Source organism: Pyrgilauda ruficollis, unplaced genomic scaffold, assembly GCF_017590135.1.
Source record: "Pyrgilauda ruficollis isolate IOZ18807 unplaced genomic scaffold, ASM1759013v1 scaffold169, whole genome shotgun sequence".
Classification (NCBI taxonomy): Eukaryota; Metazoa; Chordata; class Aves; order Passeriformes; family Passeridae; genus Pyrgilauda; species Pyrgilauda ruficollis.
In genome coordinates this window covers 410,468-432,981 of record NW_024515764.1, presented here as the reverse complement: position 1 = coordinate 432,981, position 22,514 = coordinate 410,468, and the positions used below count along the sequence as shown (strand labels likewise).

At 43.6% G+C, this 22,514-nt stretch overlaps 1 protein-coding gene across 1 annotated transcript; it reads left to right on the top strand.

Moving 5' to 3' along the window:
* Positions 1–3,185: 3,185 nt before the first annotated feature.
* NADK (NAD kinase) lies at positions 3,186–22,108 on the top strand. Its single transcript, XM_041463654.1, has 12 exons — positions 3,186–3,847; positions 6,832–7,045; positions 9,843–9,926; positions 12,731–12,860; positions 13,322–13,430; positions 13,695–13,780; positions 14,046–14,148; positions 14,958–15,109; positions 15,708–15,807; positions 16,506–16,663; positions 17,772–17,854; positions 18,919–22,108. The coding sequence occupies exons 2-12, from the start codon at positions 6,873–6,875 to the stop codon at positions 19,064–19,066; spliced, it is 1,326 nt and encodes a 441-aa protein (XP_041319588.1). The 5' UTR covers positions 3,186–3,847; positions 6,832–6,872; the 3' UTR covers positions 19,067–22,108.
* Positions 22,109–22,514: the final 406 nt, after the last annotated feature.

Here is a 22,514-nt window from a genome sequence, read left to right as displayed (position 1 = left end):
ATTCCACAGCTGCCAGGGCCTGGTCACACATGATAACAAAGAGGAATCCATCTCACTCTTGCTGTCACTCCTCAGGCTGTTTTCACAGCCTGGGCAGTGATGAAAGCTCCTGACCCAACTTCCTCCCTTCTCACAGCAGGCTGTTTATCTTGCTCGCTCGACTTGGGTGACTCCTGGCAAGGAAAGACCCCAGAACAACCAGTCCCACCACTACCAAGGGCCAGCTGGAGTTGGAGTGGCAATTTCAGTATCTTTGAGCAGTTTGAGATGGAGCTGGGTGTTGGATTGAGCCCTTTTCTGGCCCAGGGATGTGGCAGCTGAGAGGTGCCTGAAAAACTTTTATTCCATTTTCAGTCTCATGTGAAGAGTGAGACAATACAGATGTTATAATTCACTCATCACAATCAGAGATCAACTATTTGCTAATTACAATACATTACAAATGTTTTTTGGCTTGTCAGTTTTAGTTAGACCATGTTGTAGATGCTTTGAAGTCAATCATCTAAATTACCCCCTGTGGGACCCTGGAAAAGCAGGAATTGCACCATGGGGAGATGGGGCTGCTGAGCTTGGCTGCAGAACTCAGAGTGTGGGGCCTGGCAGCTCCCAAATCCCACTCCACCTTTTGAGAACCCCAGAGGGAAAAAAATAATAATAATAAAAAAAAAAGCAGAATGTTTTTATGCTCATTTCTCAAGTTCCTGCCAACATTTTCTCTTTGTTTTCTTCCCTGAGAGAAAGGAAGCACAACCTGGCTTAGAGTGATGAGCTACATCGTTCTGCTCGTGGTGTCAGGGAGATGATGTTTGAAAGGGACCTAAAACCCTTCTGTTTGTCCTGCACAGCAGTCCGGGCAGGGAGGAGCTCTCACAGCCTGGGACACTCATCCCAACAGCCAAGCAGAGCTCCCAAGGTCGCTGCTGAACTTGCCCAGTTCAGAGCTGCTGTTTTACCAGCAGCCTTTTTATAAATAGGACAGGCTCAGCTGCTTAGCAGTTTTATCTCCACCAATTACCAGGGATAAGAGCTGCTCCTGCTGCAGAGTTCAGGCCTCTTACAAAATGTTGAGCAACAGCAGGGCAGTGGCAGCGCTGTGGGAAGAACAATCTGCCACTTGAAGGGTTTCTTTTTGAGCAGGCAATGTAAATTGTCGTGGGGATTCATCACTTTCACCCTGGCGAGTTTGGAAAAGTCCATCCCAAGAGGCAGCCTTGGGCAGTGAGTGCTGGCTGGCAGAGCTGCTGTGTCCGAGCATCTCTCCTGGGATGGTTTTTCACTTCGGGTTTTTAGGCTTTGATTCCCTAAAGCTGAATTCCTGCCCAGTGTCATGTTCAGGCGTCCCTTTACACTTTGAGAATCCCTTCCAGCACATTAAAGACATTTGGGGCTCTGAGATGTCATTGACCCCACAGAGCTGTGAATTGTTGCCTTAATTCCTTGCACACTGGGCTCTGGAATGAAGGACTAGAGAGAAATTTTGCCTCAAAATCCTGTACTTTCAAGAGTGGTGTAACATGGCCAATGGTATTTTCCCACATCTAGCAACTGCTTCCTCTTTTTTAAGTTTGTTTCAGCCTTTACTGACCATCAGTTATTTACAGCTCCCTGGTTCCCCAAAAACAAATTACTACATAAAGGAAGAAAAAGAAAAAAAAAATCCCCAAGTGCCACATTCTCTTATGGTGTAACTTGCTCTTACTGTGTGGGTTTGTCCTGGTGTGATTTATCCCATGAGTGTGGCCTCTTTAATTTTGAAATTACGAAACCTGATAGGTTTGGTAACTGAAGAATTGTTTTCTTGCTGGCATCCACCCATGGGCTTGATCCTCCCTTTGTTGAAGTTGTGACAAAGCTCCTGATGATTTTGAGGTACCAAAGCCTTTTATTTTATTTTTTTTTTCAGTTCAAGTACAGACTGTAGAATGTTCTTTTCACATTTCACCACTTAATGTCTGCATTTGAGAGGAGTGATCCTCACAAAGTGGTGTGGGCTGTCAAGCAGTTTTGTGTCACAAAGGGCATTTACCGGCTGACGAAAGGCCAGATTAAGGTAAAAGTTCGTGACAGCTATTGTAAGGAGATGTGAGCAGGGTTGGCCAAGGGTGTGGTGAGAGCTGCAAGGCAAAAGGCAGGAGGAGAGCAGGAGATGCAGTCTGCCCCAGCTGAGAGGGCACTGAGGAGGTGAGAGGGTTGGGGTGAGGGATGGGATGGTTGGAGAGTGGGAGATGGGATGGTGGGAGGTGAAATGGCTTGAGGGATGGGATGGGATGGTTGGAGGTGGGAGGTGAAATGCTTGGAGGGATGGGATGGTGGAGGTGGGAGTTGGGAAGGTGAGAGGTGAAATGGCTGGAGGAATGGGATGGTTGGAGGTGGGATGGCTGCAAGGATGGGATGGTTGGAGGTGGGATGGCTGTAAGGATGGGATGGTTGGAGGTGGGATGGCTGCAAGGGTGGGATGGCTGGAGTTGGGAGGTGTTGGATGGATGGTGGGAGGTGAAATGGCTTGAGGGATGGGATGGGATGGTTGGAGGTGGGAGGTGAAATGCTTGGAGGGATGGGATGGTGGAGGTGGGAGTTGGGAAGGTGAGAGGTGAAATGGCTGGAGGAATGGGATGGTTGGAGGTGGGATGGCTGCAAGGATGGGATGGCTGGAGTTGGGAGGTGTTGGATGGTGGGAGATGAGGGATGGGACGGTGCGAGGCGGGGAGATGGGATGGTGAGAGGTAGGACACTTGGAGGGGTGGGATGGTGGGAGATGGGATGTTTGGAGTGTTGAGATGCTTGGAGGTAGGAAGTGCGGGATTGCTGCAGGGGTGGGATGGTAGGATGGCTGGAGAGGAGGGATAGCTAGAGGTGTGAGATGGTCGGAAACTGGAGGTGTGAGGGGTGTGGGATGGTGTGAGGGGTGTGGGATGGTGTGAGGGGTGAGATTGTGGGGGTGAGGGGTGTGGGATGGTTGGAGGGATGGGATGGCAGGAGGTGAAGGCGTGGGATGGTTGGAGGGATGGGATGGCAGGAGGTGAAGGTGTGGGATGGTGGAGGGATGGGATGGCAGGAGGTGAAGGTGTGGGATGGTGGAGGGATGGGATGGCAGGAGGTGAAGGTGTTTTAGGGACTGAATGTTGGGGTGAGGTCCAGGTTTTTAGGGACTGAATGTTGGGGTGAGTTCCAGGTTTTTAGGGACTGAATGTTGGGGTGAAATCCAGGTTTTTAGGGACTGAATGTTGGGGTGAAATCCAGGTTTTTAGGGACTGAATGTTGGGGTGAAATCCAGGTTTTTAGGGACTGAATGCTGGGGTGAATTCCAGGTTTTTAGGGACTGAATGCTGGGGTGAAATCCAGGTTTTTAGGGACTGAATGCTGGGGTGAATTCCAGGTTTTTAGGGACTGAATGTTGGGGTGAAATCCAGGTTTTTAGGGACTGAATGTTGGGGTGAAATCCAGGTTTTTAGGGACTGAATTTTGGGGTGAAATCCAGGCTTTTCAGGGAAGACCCTCGGGGCTGCTCTCCCTGCTGTCTCAGGAGGTGGAACAAGCTCGTCCTGGGGCGGTTTCTGCCGGCCAGGACAGTGTGTAGATCCCGTTTCCATCCTGCAATGCTGCTTTTCTCCCGTTTTCTATCAGCAGAGCTATCAGGGAGTGGAGGTTACAGGACATAAAAAAATAAACCTCTTTTCTGTGTTATTACAGACACGGGCCAGCCCCGCTGTTTGCCCCCCGAGGGTCCAGCCCTGGCTTCGGGTGCTGGGCTTCAGCAGATGAAGGGTTAACAAATGGACTTGTTTTGCCTGGGCCTCGCACACGTGATGCTCAAACTGCCTGGGTTTTGGTGGAAATAGCATTTGGGGTGTGTAATCAGAACCTAAAATTGTATCTGCTGCCAGACTGCCTGGGTTTTAATAGGGGTTTTGGTTTTCTGCAGGCTCGCTGGAATATGAAGTTCTGACTAAACCAAGCTTTGTCTGTCTGGTGGAGTTGCTCCTTCATTTTTGTGTGTGTGAGAGGGGGTTTAGTGCCTTCGGGATGGAGTCATGGGCATGTAACCTCTGCTGGAGTGCTTTATTCAGCAAAATACAACAAAAGAAAGCTCCACAGAGCAGAGTGATCAAGCACACAGTGCTCTCCAGCAATGGGACAAGAGGTGCAGTTTTGGATAGAACATTGTCCTCTCAGGCCCCAAGAGAAAGTCAATAATAAAGTACAAAATGAGTTTTGAATGACTGCTGTCATTTCTAAGAAATCACTTGGTGGGTGGTTAAAGCACTGTGAGGATTTTGTCAGGATGGACCCTACAGTAATCCTTTAACCAGGATGATTTAGGGCAGGAAAAGTTTGTTACGAAAGAACAGCTTACAAGCATGGTCGTTATAAAATGAAATTAAATCCCTTGGTGATTTGCAGCCTTGCAGCTCCTTTGGGGGATGTCATGGGGTTGTATAAAGGTGGTTTGATGAAGCCTTCGGGAAGTTGTTGTTCAGGGGAACATGGAGTGAAATTAAAAATGGGAAGCTACAATAAAACTGGAGTTGGATATGTGTGAGAGGTGATTCACCTGGCTGCTGTGTCACCATCACAGATATGTGTTGTTAAATGTTGACACTTCCTCAGTTGTCCTTCATTCTGCAGTGCTGGACATTTAAATACTTGCTTTTCTTGTGTTGTTTTTATTTTGGACATGATTTAAGACAGAGCAGCCTTTTCATTAGTTTGTTACCATGTGCTTAAAGGTTTTTTGGATCCCATCCTGGAAGCTGTTCAGTGGCAGTTTTGTCTTATGTCAAGTCTGCTTATTCAATAAAGGTCTTGTGAGGGAATGTTAATTAAACAGTACATGGTGTAAGCTCTAGTTAAAACATCCTGAATTGGAAAGTATTACATGGAGGGAATATCAAGTTCTTAGGCTGTATTTAGTATGTCTGTGCACTTCTTACTTCCAGTTTTGAGCTAATCTGATTTTCTTTCCTGTCAGCATCTGTCAGATGAACATTCTTCAGTCAAAGTCACATGGAAATACATCTTGCTTATTACATAAATTATTGTTCTCTGCCTGCTTTGCTAAACTAATGGGCACAAAATTTATATATCAGCTCGAATTGTCTAAAAATAGAGGTACATTTTGCTAATCTTAGCTGGACAGAACTGCAGCTCTGTTGCAATATCTGTTTCCCAAGCAGTGGTCGTCACAGGTGACACAGCAATGAGTGACCCCCAGTTAAACATTGATGCCTTCCAAGGGCAGGATGCTATAAATCATTAATGGCTGGCATTAATTGCACCTCTTTGTAGTGATGCTCTCCCCGGGTAAGCCTAAGCTAGAGCAGGAGCAAAAGCACTTTCTAATTTGATTAGGTGGTGGTGCTGTCTAATTTAGTAATGAGTTTAGAATTACAACTGTGTTTTGTTGGTTTTGTTGTCTGCAGGTTGGGATTCTGGTGAAATTATGGGTTTGCCATTCTCTGGGGACTTACCCCCAGATATCCTCACTGGGTGATGATTTTCCAGAGCCACAGTCCATTTTCATGGTTGCACCAATGTTCAGTTCCTCTCTCTGCAGGATGAGGTGGGAGCTTCATCCAAAGCGATGGAACCATTGGAAAAAAACATCTGCAAATTTTTACTGAACCAAATTTTTCCCCTTGTGTTGGAATCAACTGACTTGAGGAATGTGCTGCACTCACATGGATACTATTTGTTTATGGTTTAGTGTTTGTTCATACACTGAAAGTTGGTTTCTATTTTTATTCTGATAAGATTTCTCCTCTGCTTCCTTCAAGTAATGATGACAACTTGCCCACAAGATCTCGACAACTTATTTCAAGTTTGGGTTTTGTTTTGGTTTTGTGGTTTGTTTTTTTACTTCTGCAAAGCTGTGCTCTACCCAGCTGTTTATCTCTCATTTGTGCTGGTTGTTCGTGGAACTGAAATACTGCACATTTGTCCTTCTTTTGTCCTGTTTGGTTTGGATCATCTCCCCAGTTTGTCAGAAATGAGTTAAGGACTTAGGTATTGTCCTCCAATTTGTTTTTTGTCTCTCCTCAGCTTGGTATTAACCTCTTTTATTTCAAAAGATGAGGCTTGTTAAGGTTATTTCTGTGGCATTATCTGACAGGGATGGTGTTCTTTTTCCTCTGAGTATTTTATTTTATGTATTCAATATATGCATCACCTCATAGGAGACTTTATAGTTTTTCCTGACTTTATAGTTTTCCTGTGCCTTGATTCTTTGGCACGTATTTAAAGCTTTTCTTTATTTTAAATAGCTAAAAGAAATTAATTTTATCTCTTGCGTAACTGAAGACACAAATCTGTGCTGGGCCTCTTCTCAGTCTGGGAACACACTGATCATTTTTAATTCCAGGAACTTCTCATTACCTTGAAGAACTTCCCAGATTGTTAGGAAAGGTCTTTATTAGTGTATGCAAACTGGCTTTAGTGTAACATGCTCCTCCAGATTTTCTTGCAGGGACTTTAAAACACTTTAATTGCTGAAAAGCAATTATAAAAACCACTGTGAGGGCCCTGGCAAAACTCCACCTTGGTCAGCAGTGCTGACCACAGAGCAGGGGCTGCAGAAAGCAGGGAAATGTCTCAAAGCACCAGCTCCTCTCAGCAGCAATCCTCATCTCCTGGACAACTCCAGGAGTTTCTTGACATGAAGCACAACTCCAGTGATTTTTTTGATGTTCAGCATGTTATCTACTGAGAGAAGAGGGATTGTGATAGCAAATCTTCTGTTTTTCCTTGAGCCAGCTGATCCCATAATTGGAATTTAAAGGAAAGCTCCGTTACCTTTGCCAGCGCTGAGGTTTTGCCTGTCCCTCTCCACTGCAGGGATTGAATTTCTCTCTGGCTGAGGTTCCTGAAGCTCCAGCATGGAGATGAGTCGGGAGAAGCTGTGTGCCAGCAAGGCTGATGGCAACTCAGACTCTGCCTACCACTGCTCAGCGTGCCATGATGATGAGGAGTGGGGCAGCACCAGCCGGGGCCGCGCCAAGTCACGGAGTTTGTCAGCTTCACCTGCCCTTGGAAGCACCAAAGAATTCAGGTGAGACCCCTGCTTCTTCCCCTCGGTGCTAAAATATGTGAAATTAACTAGATTTTAGTGTTTTTTCTTATGGCCATGAGGGATTCTTAAAATGTGTCTCAGAAGGTGAAAAACAAAGGTGTGGAGTTGAAGGGGTGTTGACTAAGAGCAGAATCAAAGTTTCATGGCTTGTCAAAACAGGTGTCTGCAGAGCTCACAGTCTCCAAAAAAGAATCAGTCAACAGTAAGAGACAATTCTTCAGACTTTTACAAAAGCTCAAGCCAGAGCTTTAGTGCTGTGTGTTAAAAACCTGGGTATGAGGCAGCAAAAAGTGACTTGGTGTTTGCAGACGGTTTCAGAGCGGTGAGAAACACCCATTCTTTTTTTGAAGCCAACTTTCTGATCTCATTGCAAGGCTCCTGTCATGTGGACAGGGTGGGTAGAACTTCTGATCTGGTGATCTTTGGACCTGCTGTAAATATTGAACAGCAGGCAGGGGCAGCGCCATGTCTTGATCTTGTGGGAGGCACAGACTTCACCTTCCTTGTGCTGTGGCTGTCCCCAAAGCATGGGCAGAGGCACGAGGGAGCTGCTCAGCAGATGGAATTCCTGTTCAGAGCTCCTGCTTTGCTGGTAGGAATGCTCTTGGGAGGCAAGAGAACCCACGGGTGAGGCTGAAGGGCACAGGGGGTGGCTTGGTGGTGAAGGGAGGCAAACTAAAAGCCTTGAAAGGTTAGGAAAATATCTGCTCTGTGTTTGTAGTTCGGTGTATTTGATGCTTCTGGGAAGTGTCTTCTGAGGGCCGTGCTCTGTTGGAGCTCTGGTGATGTGTGTATGGTCAATGTGTAAGACTTGGTATTTAAATTGTGCTGTAAAACTTGGTGGTTTTCCCTTTTCTACTCAAACCTTTCAGTCAGCCTGCATAGAAGATCTAAAATTTTGTGTATTATTTTCTAGCTAAACAGCTGCTTTTTCAGCCAGAAGTGCTGTGTCTATTGTGGGCTTGAATCAGGGTAATTGCTTCTGAGATTTTCCTTCATTAGGATGCTCTGCAGTCATTCTCTGGCTGTCTTCACTGCAGAGCTAAATTGTCTCAGGGCATTTTGCAGGCTGGCAGGAAGTGCTGCTCTCAGGCTTCCTCTGTGCTGCTCAGCTCCAGGTAGCTGCCCAGCTGCTGGGAACTGATAAATAGATTGCCCTAAAAGATGTAGAATTTCCAGGGCATTGCTGCTCATTCTTAGCAAAGGCAGCCTGACTAGGAATAACTTGAAATTCTGTTCACTCACGCTCTTTATTGAGCACTGATTAAACCAGTGAAGAATTTACACCACTTATTAATTAGGGATTGCAGAGAAAACTTTTTGGAATGTCATGAAGGTCAGACATGGATATTTAAAGCCTCGCACGAGAACAAAATTTGGTCAGTCACTGGGAGTGGCATCAAATAATGACCTGTGTTGGGAGAGGGCGAAAATTACAGTTATGTGGGAGAAGCTGGAGTGGAGCAAGCAGTGGGAGGTGAAGCTGCCAGGGTGTTATTTAACCATCCTAATGCCAAGGGTAATTGTTCACAAGTAGATAAAGACTTATCATCCCTTTGCTCATATTGACAGACGCGTTAATCTCTTGTTATGTCAGTCCTTGCTCTTTTTTCTGTTTTAATATCAGTAGGGTAAAGTTTATAAAACACTTAGTAATGCTCTTATCTAACTTGGTCAGCCATACCTGGACTTACAGATGGAAAAGAAATTATTCTGGTTTTGTTATTGGAATTCAGATCTTAGACTGGCCTATTTTATTAGGCAAGGAACAAATAAGATGTTGCTGTTGTTCCTTAATTATATGTTTAACCTGTGATCTGGTTTTGATTTTTATTAAATTTCTGAGGGTTTTTTTAGCTCTAGGAGTGAGTCATCTGGCTGGTCTGAGCTACTTTGTAACACACAATAGAAGGCTCTGCAGTGATGATTGTTAAAAGCAAGATGGGATTGAATTAAGCCCAGGAAATAAATGCTTCCCCCTTCTTTATAATAGAATAATTCTAATAGCAGTCACATAATGCTTCAACAGTTCCATGGCTTGAGCAAGTTTTCCTCCCAGTTCCAGCTTTGCTGGAGGAGTTTGGGAGGGAGGTGAGGCAGAAGAGTTCTGACTTTCTCCAGCTAATCTCATCCTAGAGCCAGGAATAACCCTGTGTCCTGGTGGGATTCAATTTTGAGGATAAATGACACCTCAGAGCCCCTGATTATTTGAAGACAAATATTTTATCAGAGAAATGGGGGGGGGGGGAAAACAGAAATTATTTCTCAGCCTGTTCAAAATTGCAGCCTGATACTGCAGATACAAATCTCCATGTGCCTTAGAGTTGAAGAATTTGTTTGATTAGTTTATTAAGGGTGTTTAAATGACCAAGACAGTGTGACTTGAAAACATCTGGAGGCGTTGGAGAGCTCCTTGTCAAGTCACACACTGGGAAACCCAAAGCCCTCAGTGAGGTGAAGAGCCTCACTGAGCTGTTTTAGCTGTATTTATACCAGATTCAGCCATTCTAAAAAATGTGCTTTTAGATAAGATACAGTGCTTTGAGAAACACAGAATAAAAGTGTTGTTCTGCAGCAGTGGAACTGATGCAGCCATTGGAAATGTGAGAGCTAATCTGTAAAATCACCCTGCCTGGGAAGCACACGTAGGTTTGAGAAATGCACTTTGCCCTGTATTGCTTGTGTGCAGCTGGTTCAAAGGAGGGTTTGAGCAGCCATGCAGCCCCAGTTTGTCAGCACATCTCTCTTACTCACTGATTATTTTCTGTGCCTTCAGGAGAACACGCTCCTTGCACGGACCATGCCCAGTGACCACGTTTGGACCAAAGGCCTGCATGCTGCAGAATCCCAAAACGATTATGTGAGTACTCCTTCATCAGTGGCACTCTGCTCCTTCTGTGACAAAGAAAACCACTTTGTTTTCCCACTGATTCCACTTTGTTCACCCCCTAATCAGAATTCACAGAATCCCCAGGTTGGAAGAGACCTTCAAGACCATGGAGTCCAACCCAGCCCCAACACCTCAGCTAAACCCTGGCACCCAGTGCCACATCCAGGCTTTGTTAAACACACCCAGGGATGGTGACTCCAGCACCTCCCTGGGCAGCCATTCCAGAACTTTATCACTCTTTCTGTAAAAATCTTTATCACCCTTTCTGTAAAAAAACTTCTTCCTAATATCCAACCTATATTTCCCTTGGTGCAGCTTGAGGCTGTGTCCTCTGTTTCTGTCAGTTCCTGGAGACCGAGCCCAATCCCACCTGAGCACAGCCACCTTTCAGGAGCTGTAGGGAGTGTTGAGGTCACCCCTGAGTCTCCTTTTCTCCAGGCTAAACAGCCCCTTCTCCCTCAGCACTGTTTGTATTTTACCTGGTATTTAGAGGTTTTCATGTTGCTTGATTGCCATCCTGGGGTCAGCTTTGCCAAGCTGGCATAGTCTGCAATCCATAGTTTGGTGTCTAAAATGGCAACTCTCATATTTCTGACTCTATTGAAAAAGGGGAGGAAGAGGAACTGTTCTGTGTGCTGTGAAATCTGAGGGAAGCCTTCTCCCTGCCTTGGTGATGATGTTTGAATTTGTACTTTCAATTTTTCTGTTTGGTCTCTGGTACTTTCAGGTAAAGCAAGTTTCCTTTTTAGACTGTTGATAAATGTGGAAATAAAGGTCTGGTTTCTGCTTAGTGAGCAAATAAACATTTTAATTTTGTAGGTTGGGTGGCATAAAGTGTTGCTTTCTATACAGGTGTTACATGCTTAATAAATGGAGTCCTGATCTGGCCAGGTGAGGAATTTCAGGGTTTAACCAAGGCAGTGGTTCCTGGTTTTGGTGGGCCCTGGCACAGAGGAGCTGTGGCTGCCCCACTTGGATGTGTCCAAGACCAGGTTGGACGTGGCTTGGAGCCACCTGAGATGGTGGAAGGTGGGACTGGATGAGCTTTAAGGCCCTTTCAACCCAAACCATTCTGTGCTTTCTGCCCCTCTAAAAAACTTTTATTTAATTGCTCTTCCAGTTAACTGTAAGACATTGCAGTCAATATTTATTTGCCCAAATCTCTATCTCTGTAGACTCTAACCTTCCTGGAGATATCCAACCCTTTCCTGGGAAAGTCTAACCCAGATCCCTCCCTTTGGCAACTCAGAGCTTCCTCATTCTCCCCTGGTGCTGTAAAGAGCCCTGGGGTGCTGCAGTGCAGCTGAAAGCCAGCCCAGGTTGTGTTTACCCACCTGACCTGGGGAATTGCTCCTCCCAGGGGCTGGCCAGGGCTGGGATATAAGGACAGGGACAGGATTGTGCCAGGGAAAACCTTGGGCAGGCAGGGCTGGGAGCAGAGCTGCCCCCAGGCTGCTGAAGGCAAGGACTTGTTTGAAAAGCAAATTGTAAATTACTTTTGCTGCACGCGAGGTTTTGTGGGATTTAAAAACAAGCAAAACCTTGTTGGTGTTTTTTTCCCCTCTGCTGTGGGTAATTTTGTTAAACTCTCCTCACTGGAGGAATTATTTTTAACAGAAAATAATAGTTTTTATGAGCAGGTTTAAGTTAGGGAAGGTTGGGTGTCTCTTTCAATACAACCAGCAGCTCTAGAACTTGCAAATCTGCTTTTTGATCAGCAGATGAATTGATGGAACACTCAGTGAAGAAAGGATCAGGGGCTTGTGCTCTTGAGAGAAAGGCAAATCAAATACCTGTTTATTTTTCTTGAAATGGGATTTTCTTTATGAAACCTTGCCTCAAGGATCTGGAATACAAGTTTTACACAGGATTTTTTGTAAAGCCTTCACAACTTTTTATCGGAACTGATTGAAATCTTCAGTAGAAGGAAAAAGCATTTTTCAGGGAAAAATGTATTCTTCTGAGGTTGCAGTTATTAATAAGTGATAAAAGCCTCAGCCTTTTATTTTATTTGGAGCTGTTGCTTTTGCCTGAGCCCTGGAAAGAAACATGAAGATATTAAAGCAAGTTATGAATAACTTTTCATTCAGTAGAAGTGCATGGACTTGGTGAGTACAGCTGAAACAGGCAGACTGGCTGTTGTTTGAATGAAGCTGGTGCTAGTTCTGGGTTTGTTCAGTGCTGCAATCCCTACTCCTTGGCAGCATTATTGATATCAGAGCCCTGCATTAACCTTTAGTTTCTGCTGTGTTTGTATCTCAAATGTGAGCACTGAAATAAAATGGATTTTACATTTACATTAAGCTGTTTGACCTAGAGTATTGGATGGGGAAAAAAATGATGCTGTGACTTTTTCAGATCCTCTAATTGACTGTTTCTCCTTTGAGTCTGCACTAAACCAAGAGGAAACACTTGTGTCAGTCAGTTGAGGAACTTTTTCTGAGAGCTTTGGTGGTGCTTTTGTTCAGGTCTCTGTTGGCACAGGTCATTCACAGGGCAGCAGGGACCAGAATTATTAATTCTGTGTTATCACCTGCATGTAGCAAAGCACAGAAACATTGCTGCAGTGGGAATTATTGCCTTTCCTTCAGAAACATCACTGCAATTGGAATTATTACCTTTCCCTCAGGAACATCCTTGCAATGGGAATTATTGCCTTTCCCTGCCTGGTGTGTAGGGCTGTGTGGTCTCCACACTGGAGGATGTATTTTTACTAGGTCAGAAAGGTGTCAGACCAAAATGTGCTGATGTTTGGGGGTTTTTTTGTCCCCCAGGCACATTCAGGATCCAGCAAGCCAGCGGTTGACATGGAACAAACCTCCCAAGAGTGTCCTTGTGATTAAGAAGATACGTGATGCCAGTCTGCTGCAGCCCTTCAAAGAGCTCTGCGTGTACCTCACTGAGGTGAGAAAACAGAAATGCCACCTCAGCTCTCTCCAGCTGCTGATTCTGTGCAGAATTTGTGCAATCAAATCTTCATACCCACTGCCATGGGGTGTACTAAAATTTGTTGCAGAAGTTAAGATCAGTATGAAGCTGAAAACTAAAATTATTCAAGTAAAAACTTCCATTCTGTTTACATGCTAAATGACAGGAATGGGATATAAAAAGCGGAAACCTTTAAGCCTTGAGCACACACAGCATTATTGCTGTATCATGTAATCTATACTCCAAGCTTTAATTTATTAAATGGTCTGTGCATGCTGCAGAATTCTCATCAGGATCAGACCACACATTAAAAACACACAGCAGATGCAGAACACTACTGTAAATATTATTTATATGTCTTAAATGAATGGAAAATATGGAGAGAGTCAAGTGTGTTTTTGGGAGGTCCCTCACAAGCTTGTTTTCTCTCTCTTCAGGAGAACAATATGATAGTGTATGTAGAAAAAAAAGTGTTGGAAGACCCTGCTATAGCTAATGATGAGAATTTTGGGCCAGTGAAGAAGAAATTTTGCACCTTTAGGGAAGGTATGGAAATGATTTCTTGAAAGGACAGTTGGAGTGTAATTTTTTTTTTGTTTTGTCTTGGTGTTTTCTTAGTTGTTGGGTCAAATTTCTAAAACTTTTATGTCTTTTGCAGGCAGTTGTTAGATCTTAATTGTGCTTTTTAATATATTTGTGAGGGAATGTTTGCATGCTCCAAATTGTAACTTTTCTTCCTAATTTTTGTTAGGAAATAAAAATTGTGGATACAATTCAATTCAATACTTTTTATTTCAATGTTTCTCCTAGACTATGATGATATCTCAAATCAGATAGACTTTATCATATGCCTGGGAGGAGATGGGACCTTACTTTATGCTTCTTCACTTTTCCAGGTTGGTTCTTATGAGAAATAAACCCATAAACCTTTTCTTTTGGAAGTATTTAAAAGTGCTTTTTGCCCCCCTCTTTGTTGCTGAGTTCAGCATTTGTCTTTTGTTCTTCATTCCCTCTTTTTTCCTTGTGAAAAGAATGTCAAATGTGTTGTTTTTTATTAAGCACAGTTGAAGTTTCATCAATAGTCACAATATTTACAGGCAAATAGTTGAAGTATGGATTGCTTTGACTGAGTAGCTTTAAAACTCTTTTCTTTATTGATAGGGTAGTGTACCTCCAGTTATGGCTTTTCATCTGGGATCCCTTGGATTTCTTACTCCATTTAATTTTGAGAATTTTCAGTCCCAAGTCACTCAGGTTATAGAAGGTAAATTTAAGGGGACAAGGTGTGGTGTTTGTTTGTTACTTTTCTTAATCAACTCTTCTAGGTTGGCCCTTAAGATCTGAAACTTGAGAAATGTATCTGAAATTGAGAGAAATCTTAAATTACCAGAAATGTATCTTAAATTAACAGAAGTTTTACATTGCATTGACCCATCCAGTGCTGCTCTCTGTACTGCTCTGTAAAGAAAAAGGGCTAAGAAATAACTTCATGGAGTAAATAAGTGTAAGATATTGTAGAATTTGTGTTAAATGGCAACTAAACATAGAAATAAAGTGCAGTGTTTAAATACTTAGAAGTCAGGCAGATAAAATATTTGAGGAAATAAATTCTTTGTTTCTTCAATATGAGATTATTTGAGTTGCATCCAAAGTAGATCCTGAAAAGATGTCTAATATTCTCACTAGAATTTTCTCTTTTAATACTTGTTTCTAATGCTTTAATTTTCCTTAAGCTTAGCTTTTGTCTTACTGAAGATCACATGAGCCCAACAGTGTTTTCCCATTTTAATAATGTCTATATAAAATTTAAATTTAAATTTAAATTTTCTTTTTTTATAATAAAAAAAGTGGGAAGGGACTGGCTTGGAATTTGGCTTTGATTTTTGCTCATTGCTACTAAAAATCAGTTTTGAGCTTCAGCCAAGTGCAGCCAATTATGTTGTGAATGAAACTGGGAATGTTGAAAGCTCAGGAAGGGTTGGATGGCATTTGGTAGAGTGTGTTAGTCATTGCTGGGGTGATTTTCTGTGCCAGCATCTCCTTTTTGTGTGTTTTCCCTGTGTTCCTCTCCAGGCAATGCCGCTCTCGTTCTGCGGAGCAGGCTCAAGGTGAAGGTGGTGAAGGAGCACAGGGAGAAAACCACAGTGCAGAATGGGATAGAGGAGAATGGAGTCGTGTCTGCAAACCTGGAGAAAGAAGTGGGCAAACAAGTTATGCAATATCAGGTCAGAGGGCAAAACAAGCCAAAAAAGCCAATATAATGTTTGTAATTTGTGTTTGTTTCATTAAAGCCCTCCCTCAGCAGCGTGGGGCTGGGCCTTGCTGCTCCAGCTCCCAGCGTGCTCTGAATGCTGAGCAGCTGCTGCACACATTTCCTTTGTGCTGTCACAAGTGCTCATCTCATACTTTGCTGTAGAAATAATTTCACAGAATTGTTTAGGCTGGGAAATATCTCCAAGCTTGAGTCCAGCCTTCGTTCTATTTGAGAACAAAGTAGTAGTTCTAAAGTCAGACACACCAGACATTTTTATAAATGAGAAGAAAAACCCTGCAAGTTGCTAGTGACCAGCTCCTGGGGACTAATTCTTAAACTTCAAAACTAAATTCTTAAAATTAAGAATTAAATCTAATTTAATCTTCAAAACTAAATTCTTAATCTTCAGCTGACACTCAATAGGACAGAAGTGTAAAGAGACTTTAATTTGCAGGTACTAAATAAGCTTGAACTTTTAGGAGATCTGGCAAACATGTTCAGTTTTTTGACATTTATTTCACTGCCAAGGCAGCAGCAGCAGGCTGGAGTAATGTTTGGTGTCGTGGCAGGTCCTCAATGAAGTTGTGGTGGATCGTGGCCCTTCCTCCTACCTGTCCAACGTGGATGTGTTTCTGGATGGGCACCTGATAACCACGGTGCAAGGAGATGGTGAGTGCTGCTCACTGCCCAGCTCAGGGCCAGGCTGCTGGGTTTCCCTGGAGGGTTTTCTCTCCTGGAAACAGAGCTCCAGTTCACTGCTGACAGCAAACAGGGTGTGCAAAGAATGGGTGTGTTCCTACACAGTGAAGCTTGAGGTGCTGAAAGATTTTGTTTATGGGCATGTGAGGGCAAGTAGATCTTTTTGGGGGTTTTATATTTCAGGCTAAAGGTAAGAAAGAGCTCAGAAAAGATTGGCTTGGATTTGCTGAAGGCAAACAATCTCAACTCATGAACACCAGGAGTTAATCTTTAAAGCTCTTACCCTTAAAGAAAAAAAATGAAAGTCACTATTACAAAATTGTGTAACCTGAGTTTGTGCAACTCCTGAGACCACGTGGCAGGGTCAGGGGGGAGTTTCTCACTTTGTGTGTGCTGGGCTGCAGCTGAGCTGTGAAATCCAAGGGGAGAGGTTCCCTTTCCTAGCATGGGATGTGCTGGTGACCCCCAGAGCAGTCCCTGGCTCAGTGCTGTCCTGTTGCTGTCCCCAGGGGTGAATGGGATGTGTTGGTGTCCCCCAGAGCAGTCCCTGGTTGTTAATGCTGATGTCCCTGTCCTGTTGCTGTCCCCAGGGTGACAGTGGGGTTTGTTGGTGTCCCCCAGAGCAGTCCCTGGCTCAGTGCTGATGTCCCTCCCTGTTGTGTCCCCAGGGGTGATCGTGTCCACGCCGACCGGCAGCACCGCGTACGCCGCCGCGGCCGGAGCGTCCATGATCCACCCCAACGTCCCTGCCATCATGATCACCCCCATCTGCCCCCACTCCCTGTCCTTCAGACCCATCGTGGTTCCCGCTGGAGTGGAACTCAAGGTGGGATTTCTGTCATTTTATTTCTCTTTGTGGGTTAGAAACTTCTGGAGTGGCCACAGGAATGAGGAAGGTGAGAAGTGTCGTGTGGCTCCTCTCACTTGGGGCAGGATCACACCAAGTCTGGCTCAAGAATGTGCCTTTCTTTAGAAGAATTTGCCCACTTAAATTGAAGAATTTGCCCACTTAAATTGATTAAAGTGGAATACTTTACTACTTTACTACTGCTTTTCCTACTGGACTACAGCTCTGTAACATTCTACAAAATGGGAATTCCTACATTTGCATTCTGAAAAATGTTCCATAATCTTGGCTAAAGTGCCTGTAAATGATCAGTGAAGGGAATCAAAAATTCTCCTTTCATGCAGAAATATTGCAGCTCTAAGTTTATGCTGGTAGCTCTATCTGCAATTCAGTATTTAGGTTTTTTTCATGTTGTCTTGCAGAAAAGAGACATTTAATAGCTGAATATAAAACAGACTTGGTTAATGGGTATTTTGGACAAATACTCTTGTGCAAGGAAGAATCTCTTTCTCCTTTTGTCCTGGGGATGTTAGAGGATTAGCATTGAGAAATTAATGTGTTCTGGACTTTTTGTTCTTGTTTTACTACATAAATTCAATGTTTATTCATGGCACAGCTCTCAGCCCACACTTTCATGTCAGTGGGTGTTACTGGCCAATGGTAGTTAATTCTTTAATAGGAATGTAATTTAAATAGGAGCCAAAGTTCCTAAATTTGACAGCTTTGGATTCATTATGTATTAAAATCTGTTTTTCTGGATTGACTTCATTATTTTTCTTGAAAGAGAAGCTAAGTCAGCTCCTGTAACTGAATTAAAGTTACAGGAACTGAACTGGAAGGAAGGAACAGGCTGGAACTGGATGGTCTTGTACTTATAAGAAGGGGATTTACTGCATATAGAAAAACATGTTCATAAACAGAAAATAAAGGTTTGGAGCTTGGGTGGTGTTACTGCACTGCTGCCATGGACAGCTGAGGAATTCCAGTGCAAGTGTGGAGTTCCAAGGACTCAGTTCTGCACTCAGAGGGAGGATGGAGGAGGTGTTTGTTCCTTGCTCTTGAGTTTTGGACCACTCCTGTTTTTCAGATCATGCTCTCCCCAGATGCCAGGAACACGGCGTGGGTTTCGTTTGATGGAAGGAAGAGGCAGGAAATATGCCATGGAGACAGGTCAATCCTTTTTTCTGATTGTATTATCTCTAAGTATAGAAAACCCTGATTCATGCAGCTCCCTCATTCTCTAACATCTGCCAAAAGGGTTTTTGGCAGTGAAGAAAGAGGCTTTTATAAACCCTAACACCTCCTAGAGCACAGACTGACTAAAAGGATTTAATTTCTAACTTGAGTTCTTTGGATCTTCCCACCAAAGCAAGTGAAATGTTCAGACTCTGTAAACATTGCATGCTTGGCAAGGAAGATGGGCATATCTTTAGAAAACTCTGTAAATTTTAACTTCAAGATAAATCTTAGGAATTCTGAAAGATACAAACCAACAGGGGCTGCCTGTGAGCACAGGTGCTGGAATACTCCACGTGGATTAAACTGGGTTAACTGGCAGTGCTTGTGGTCACTTGCTCTGGCCTTGAGTGAGCAGAAGGGTGTGAAGTCCCTCAGTTTTGTGTTCAGAATGTGCTGGTGGAGGTGTTAAAAGGCAGATCTGGGAAGAAGATGGACAGATTGGTTCTTCAGGATGCCCCTTTTCCTCTTGGCCCACACAGTTTGCCATGAAGGAAAATGTACAGCTGGTGTAACCCTCCATCCTGAACAGGTTTTATTTCCTCTGAGCTTGGGTCATCTATAAAGGAGTTCAGGAGCCCAGTAAAGATTCAAACACAAGGTTTGGCCCTTGGCCACACTCTGGAATCCTTGGGCTTATTGCTTAAAACTTGAAACTGAAAGGTGCCCAGTAAAGATTCAAACACATGGTTTGGCCCTTGGCCACACTCTGGAATCCTTGGGCTTGTTGCTTAAAACTTGAAACCCAAAGGCCAAGGTGGTGCCTTGGGTTTCCTTTGTCCCTGTGTGGGTGATGCCAGAGGCTGCAGGATGCCATGGAGGGTTGACAGAAAGCGTCCCCAGAGCTCTGCTGGTTATTTAGAGAGCAGCTGTAGTTCTGATCAGGGAGCATAGAAAGCTGTTGTTTGGCAGTGAATCAGCTCTGTGCTGGGTGGGGACAGTCTGGGGGTTGTTCAGACTGTTGCTGTCCCTGCCTGACTTGCCCCGTGCTGTTGCAGTATCAGCATCACTACCTCTTGTTACCCCCTCCCCTCCATCTGCTTCCGGGACCCCGTGAGCGACTGGTTCGAGAGCCTGGCCGAGTGCCTGCACTGGAACGTCCGCAAGAAGCAGAACAACTTCGCCGTGGAGGAGGAAGAATTCTGAGTGTCCACACCCAGCAGGGCTCGTGGCAGTGGAATGTGGCAGAATCCCTCCCCTCTGCTGGGATTTTGGAGCAGTGGAACGTGGCAGAATCCCTCCCCTCCGCTTGGATTTTGGAGCTCTCGGTGCAGGCGCCGCCCCGGAGCTGCCTTGTGGTTGTGGTTGATATCCCTGAGATGCTGGGGCTGGGAAGGGTTGTGCTCCTTCCTGTCCATCAGGAGTGGGAGTGGAAGGCTCTGATGGTTCTGATCCAGTGTGAATTTCCTTCCAAACGAGCAGTCTGAGAGTGGATCATTCCTGACTGCAATCCAAAACCACATCTGCAGATTTGATTGTAACCTCTGACTTACCAGTTCCATGGTAGGCTGAATGTAGCTACACCAGGGAAAAGTGGCAGCAGAAAAGTGGCATTAAAATCTTTCATTTTGATAGGTTTGTAACTCCATTTAACACTGCTAGGAACAGAAAGGCTCTGAGAAGTTTTCTTTTTTTTTAAAAAAAAAGCTCCTCTCTATTATCTTAAATACACCTTGCCCAGAAAATACTTTCTTACTTGCAAGTGTGACACACTGAAGACCCACAAAGGATGTTTTTTATTAATAGATGGAATTAGTAATTAAAAGTATATATTTTTTATATATACATTTCTTTCTCTTGTGCCCATTTGAGCAGTGGTTGACCCTTGGCTGTCAGCACTGTGGAAATAGCCACAAACAGCAGGGATGAACATTGATTATTCTGGGTTTGTAGCTGAGCTAATTCACAGCTCTGCACTTCCTCTTGGTGGGAATCATCCATGTGTTGGTTTTTCTTATTATTTTTGTTTGATTCCCTGGGATAAATGGTAGCATTAGAGACTATCATGTTTAAAAAATAATAATAATAATAATTCTCCAAGTGTTCAAGAAGAATCTGGACTTCAATTGCTACTGAATTCACTGTTGTTCTGAAGAAAATATCCTTTTCTAAGATCCTGAATGCCCTCAACTTCCATGGAAACCTTCTAACTCTTGGTGCTGAGTAATCCAGGGTGGGATTCTGCATTGGTGGGCTGGAGAAATGAGAGGACACATTCCCAGTGGAGTAGCAACGGTGCCTTCAGCACACTCAAGATATTCTAAGTCTCACATTTACTTTTTTTAAGATGCTTTCAAATGTTTCTAACTTCTCTCTGTACATATTTTATTGTATGTGCTTTTATGAAAGAAAGAAAAAAAAAACAAAAAAAAAACCCAACAAAAGAACTGGTTGGGATGGGGGGAAAGGGTTTGTACTGTACTTTAACTGCAAAATAGCAAACCCAAGGATAATGTTTACATTTATGTTCTCTGTGGTGCAGTCTCTTGATCATCTTACCCAAACTTCAGCATTTTCAAGTCTTGCTGCATCGCTCACTGAAGGAAGGGACAGGAGCTGTTCAGTCCTTGCCAAGGAAGGAATTTCCTGGCTGAGGTGAGATTTCCTTGGGAACGGGGGAGAATCTCTGCTGAACCTTTTTCATGATTGTCTTACGTTGTTTCTGTGGTCCAAAGTGGAAATGGGAAATGGCTTCATTTCCAAACTCTGCCTGACCTGTTGTCTCTGGTGGTTTCAATAATGTCTCATCCCTTTTGGGTGCTGCCCTGGGCTGAGCTCATGAAATGCAGGTGAGAGCACTTTTCCAGAAAAGAGAAGCAAACTCTTGGGTGAAGATTCAAATCACAATGAAAGCGTGTCGGTATAAATGAACACTTGGTTTGTACATTTTGTAACATAGAATATTGGTTTGATTGGGTCAAAAACAGATGGATTTTGGGATATCTTGGAGAATATCCAGAGAGCTTTTGGGATTTCTCTTTCACTTGAATCTGCAGTAATTGTTTTATCACTGTTTTGAAGCTGCTTACGGGTTTCCTAAGCGGAGTATTCAGTTATTTGATAACTGGTTACTTTTGGAACTAGAGAAGTGTCAGGCTTTTTTGCTTTGGAACTCTTTTATTTAAACATGCAATAATTGGGAGAAGGAACAGGGTATGGTGTCTAGAGAAACGTGTGGATGAGTGCAGGATGAGCAGTTCTAGGCACACTGGGGAGTGGAAAATCATTTTGCAGAGGTGAAATGATTTATGAGCCTTATCTAGTATTTTTTTAAAGATAAAACTATATTCAGCACTTTTTATTTATGCTTTTTATAATAGTAAAGCTATTCTTGACTAAATTGCCGAACTTTTAATTTTCAGAGTGCACAGGCAATTAAATCTGTAATCAAAGTGTACTGAACTACTTTAGATCTACATTAGGGGTTGGCTTGAAATTTCTTCTTTCAATTTATCACCTGCTGCAATTGCATTGCTGCCTCTGAGGCTGCTGCAGCTTTGCTTGTGCAGAATTGTGCTGAGAAAAGGCATTTTCTGGGTGGCTGCTGAGCCCAGGCAGAGCTGCAGCCCTGGCTCAGTGACTTCAGCCCTGGCTTTTCCTCCAAAAGCTGCCTTGGTTCTCCCTGGCCCAGCCTGGGCTGTGGTAACACATCACAAAGCTGAGCTGAGCGTACAAAATCCCTTTCCAAGCTTTTAATCTGCAAACTGCAGGACAGCGAGGCTGCAGCAGCCCTGGAGTTCTGCATTTGAGCTGCTCCAGGAGTGGGGGAGCTGAAGAAAAAAAGCTGAAATGCACCTCACTTTATTGGCAATAAAACCTCGTTTTGCTAATGTAGCTTATTCTGAAGAACTTGGTTAAACTGTGCTAAAAAACAGGGGTTTGCTGATTAAGAGTTTTTAATAAAAGGGTTTGTAAGTCGCTGGCACCTACAGATCCTTTCATCTACAAAGGGCCAAAATGGAAGCTGGGAAATTAATTTGGTTTTTTAAAAAAGAAAAAGTTATCCTCTGGTAGAAATGGAAGAAGTTGTTACCAACTGTAGTAGGGAATAAAGCAGTGTACTGAATTTTTAAAAGCTAAAAAAAATCCTGTTACATATTGTTAACACATTGAAAACTTGGTTTTAAATATTGTTGAGAAACAAAGTATTTTTCAATCCTTTCAATAAAACCTTTTTGTAAAGTTGGATTGGTCCATTTGCCCTTTGGCTGGGGAGAATATAAAATAGTGAATTCCCAATCAGTTTTTTGGAACTGTGGGGGGTTTGACACTTCTCATGGGGCAGTGGCATCTCTTCTGGGAATACACCCACGGCTTTTTTTGAATGTCTGATATTAGATTTTCCTCTAAAGTTTCAAATAATTGCTGCATTTGCTGTACAACTTGAGACAAATGTTGTGTACAACCTGCTGGGCTGCGTTAAATAATGTTTTTAAAGGCCCAGTGGTAGAAATATGAGGAAGAAATAGGTAAGGGTCAAATAATAAAGGGGTCAGATAGATAAGGGTCAGATAAACTGGTAGAATAATCTGATATTTATATCCAGGAAGTTTGGGATTCAAAATGGGGTTTAAATGCCTGTGGCACACTTGCA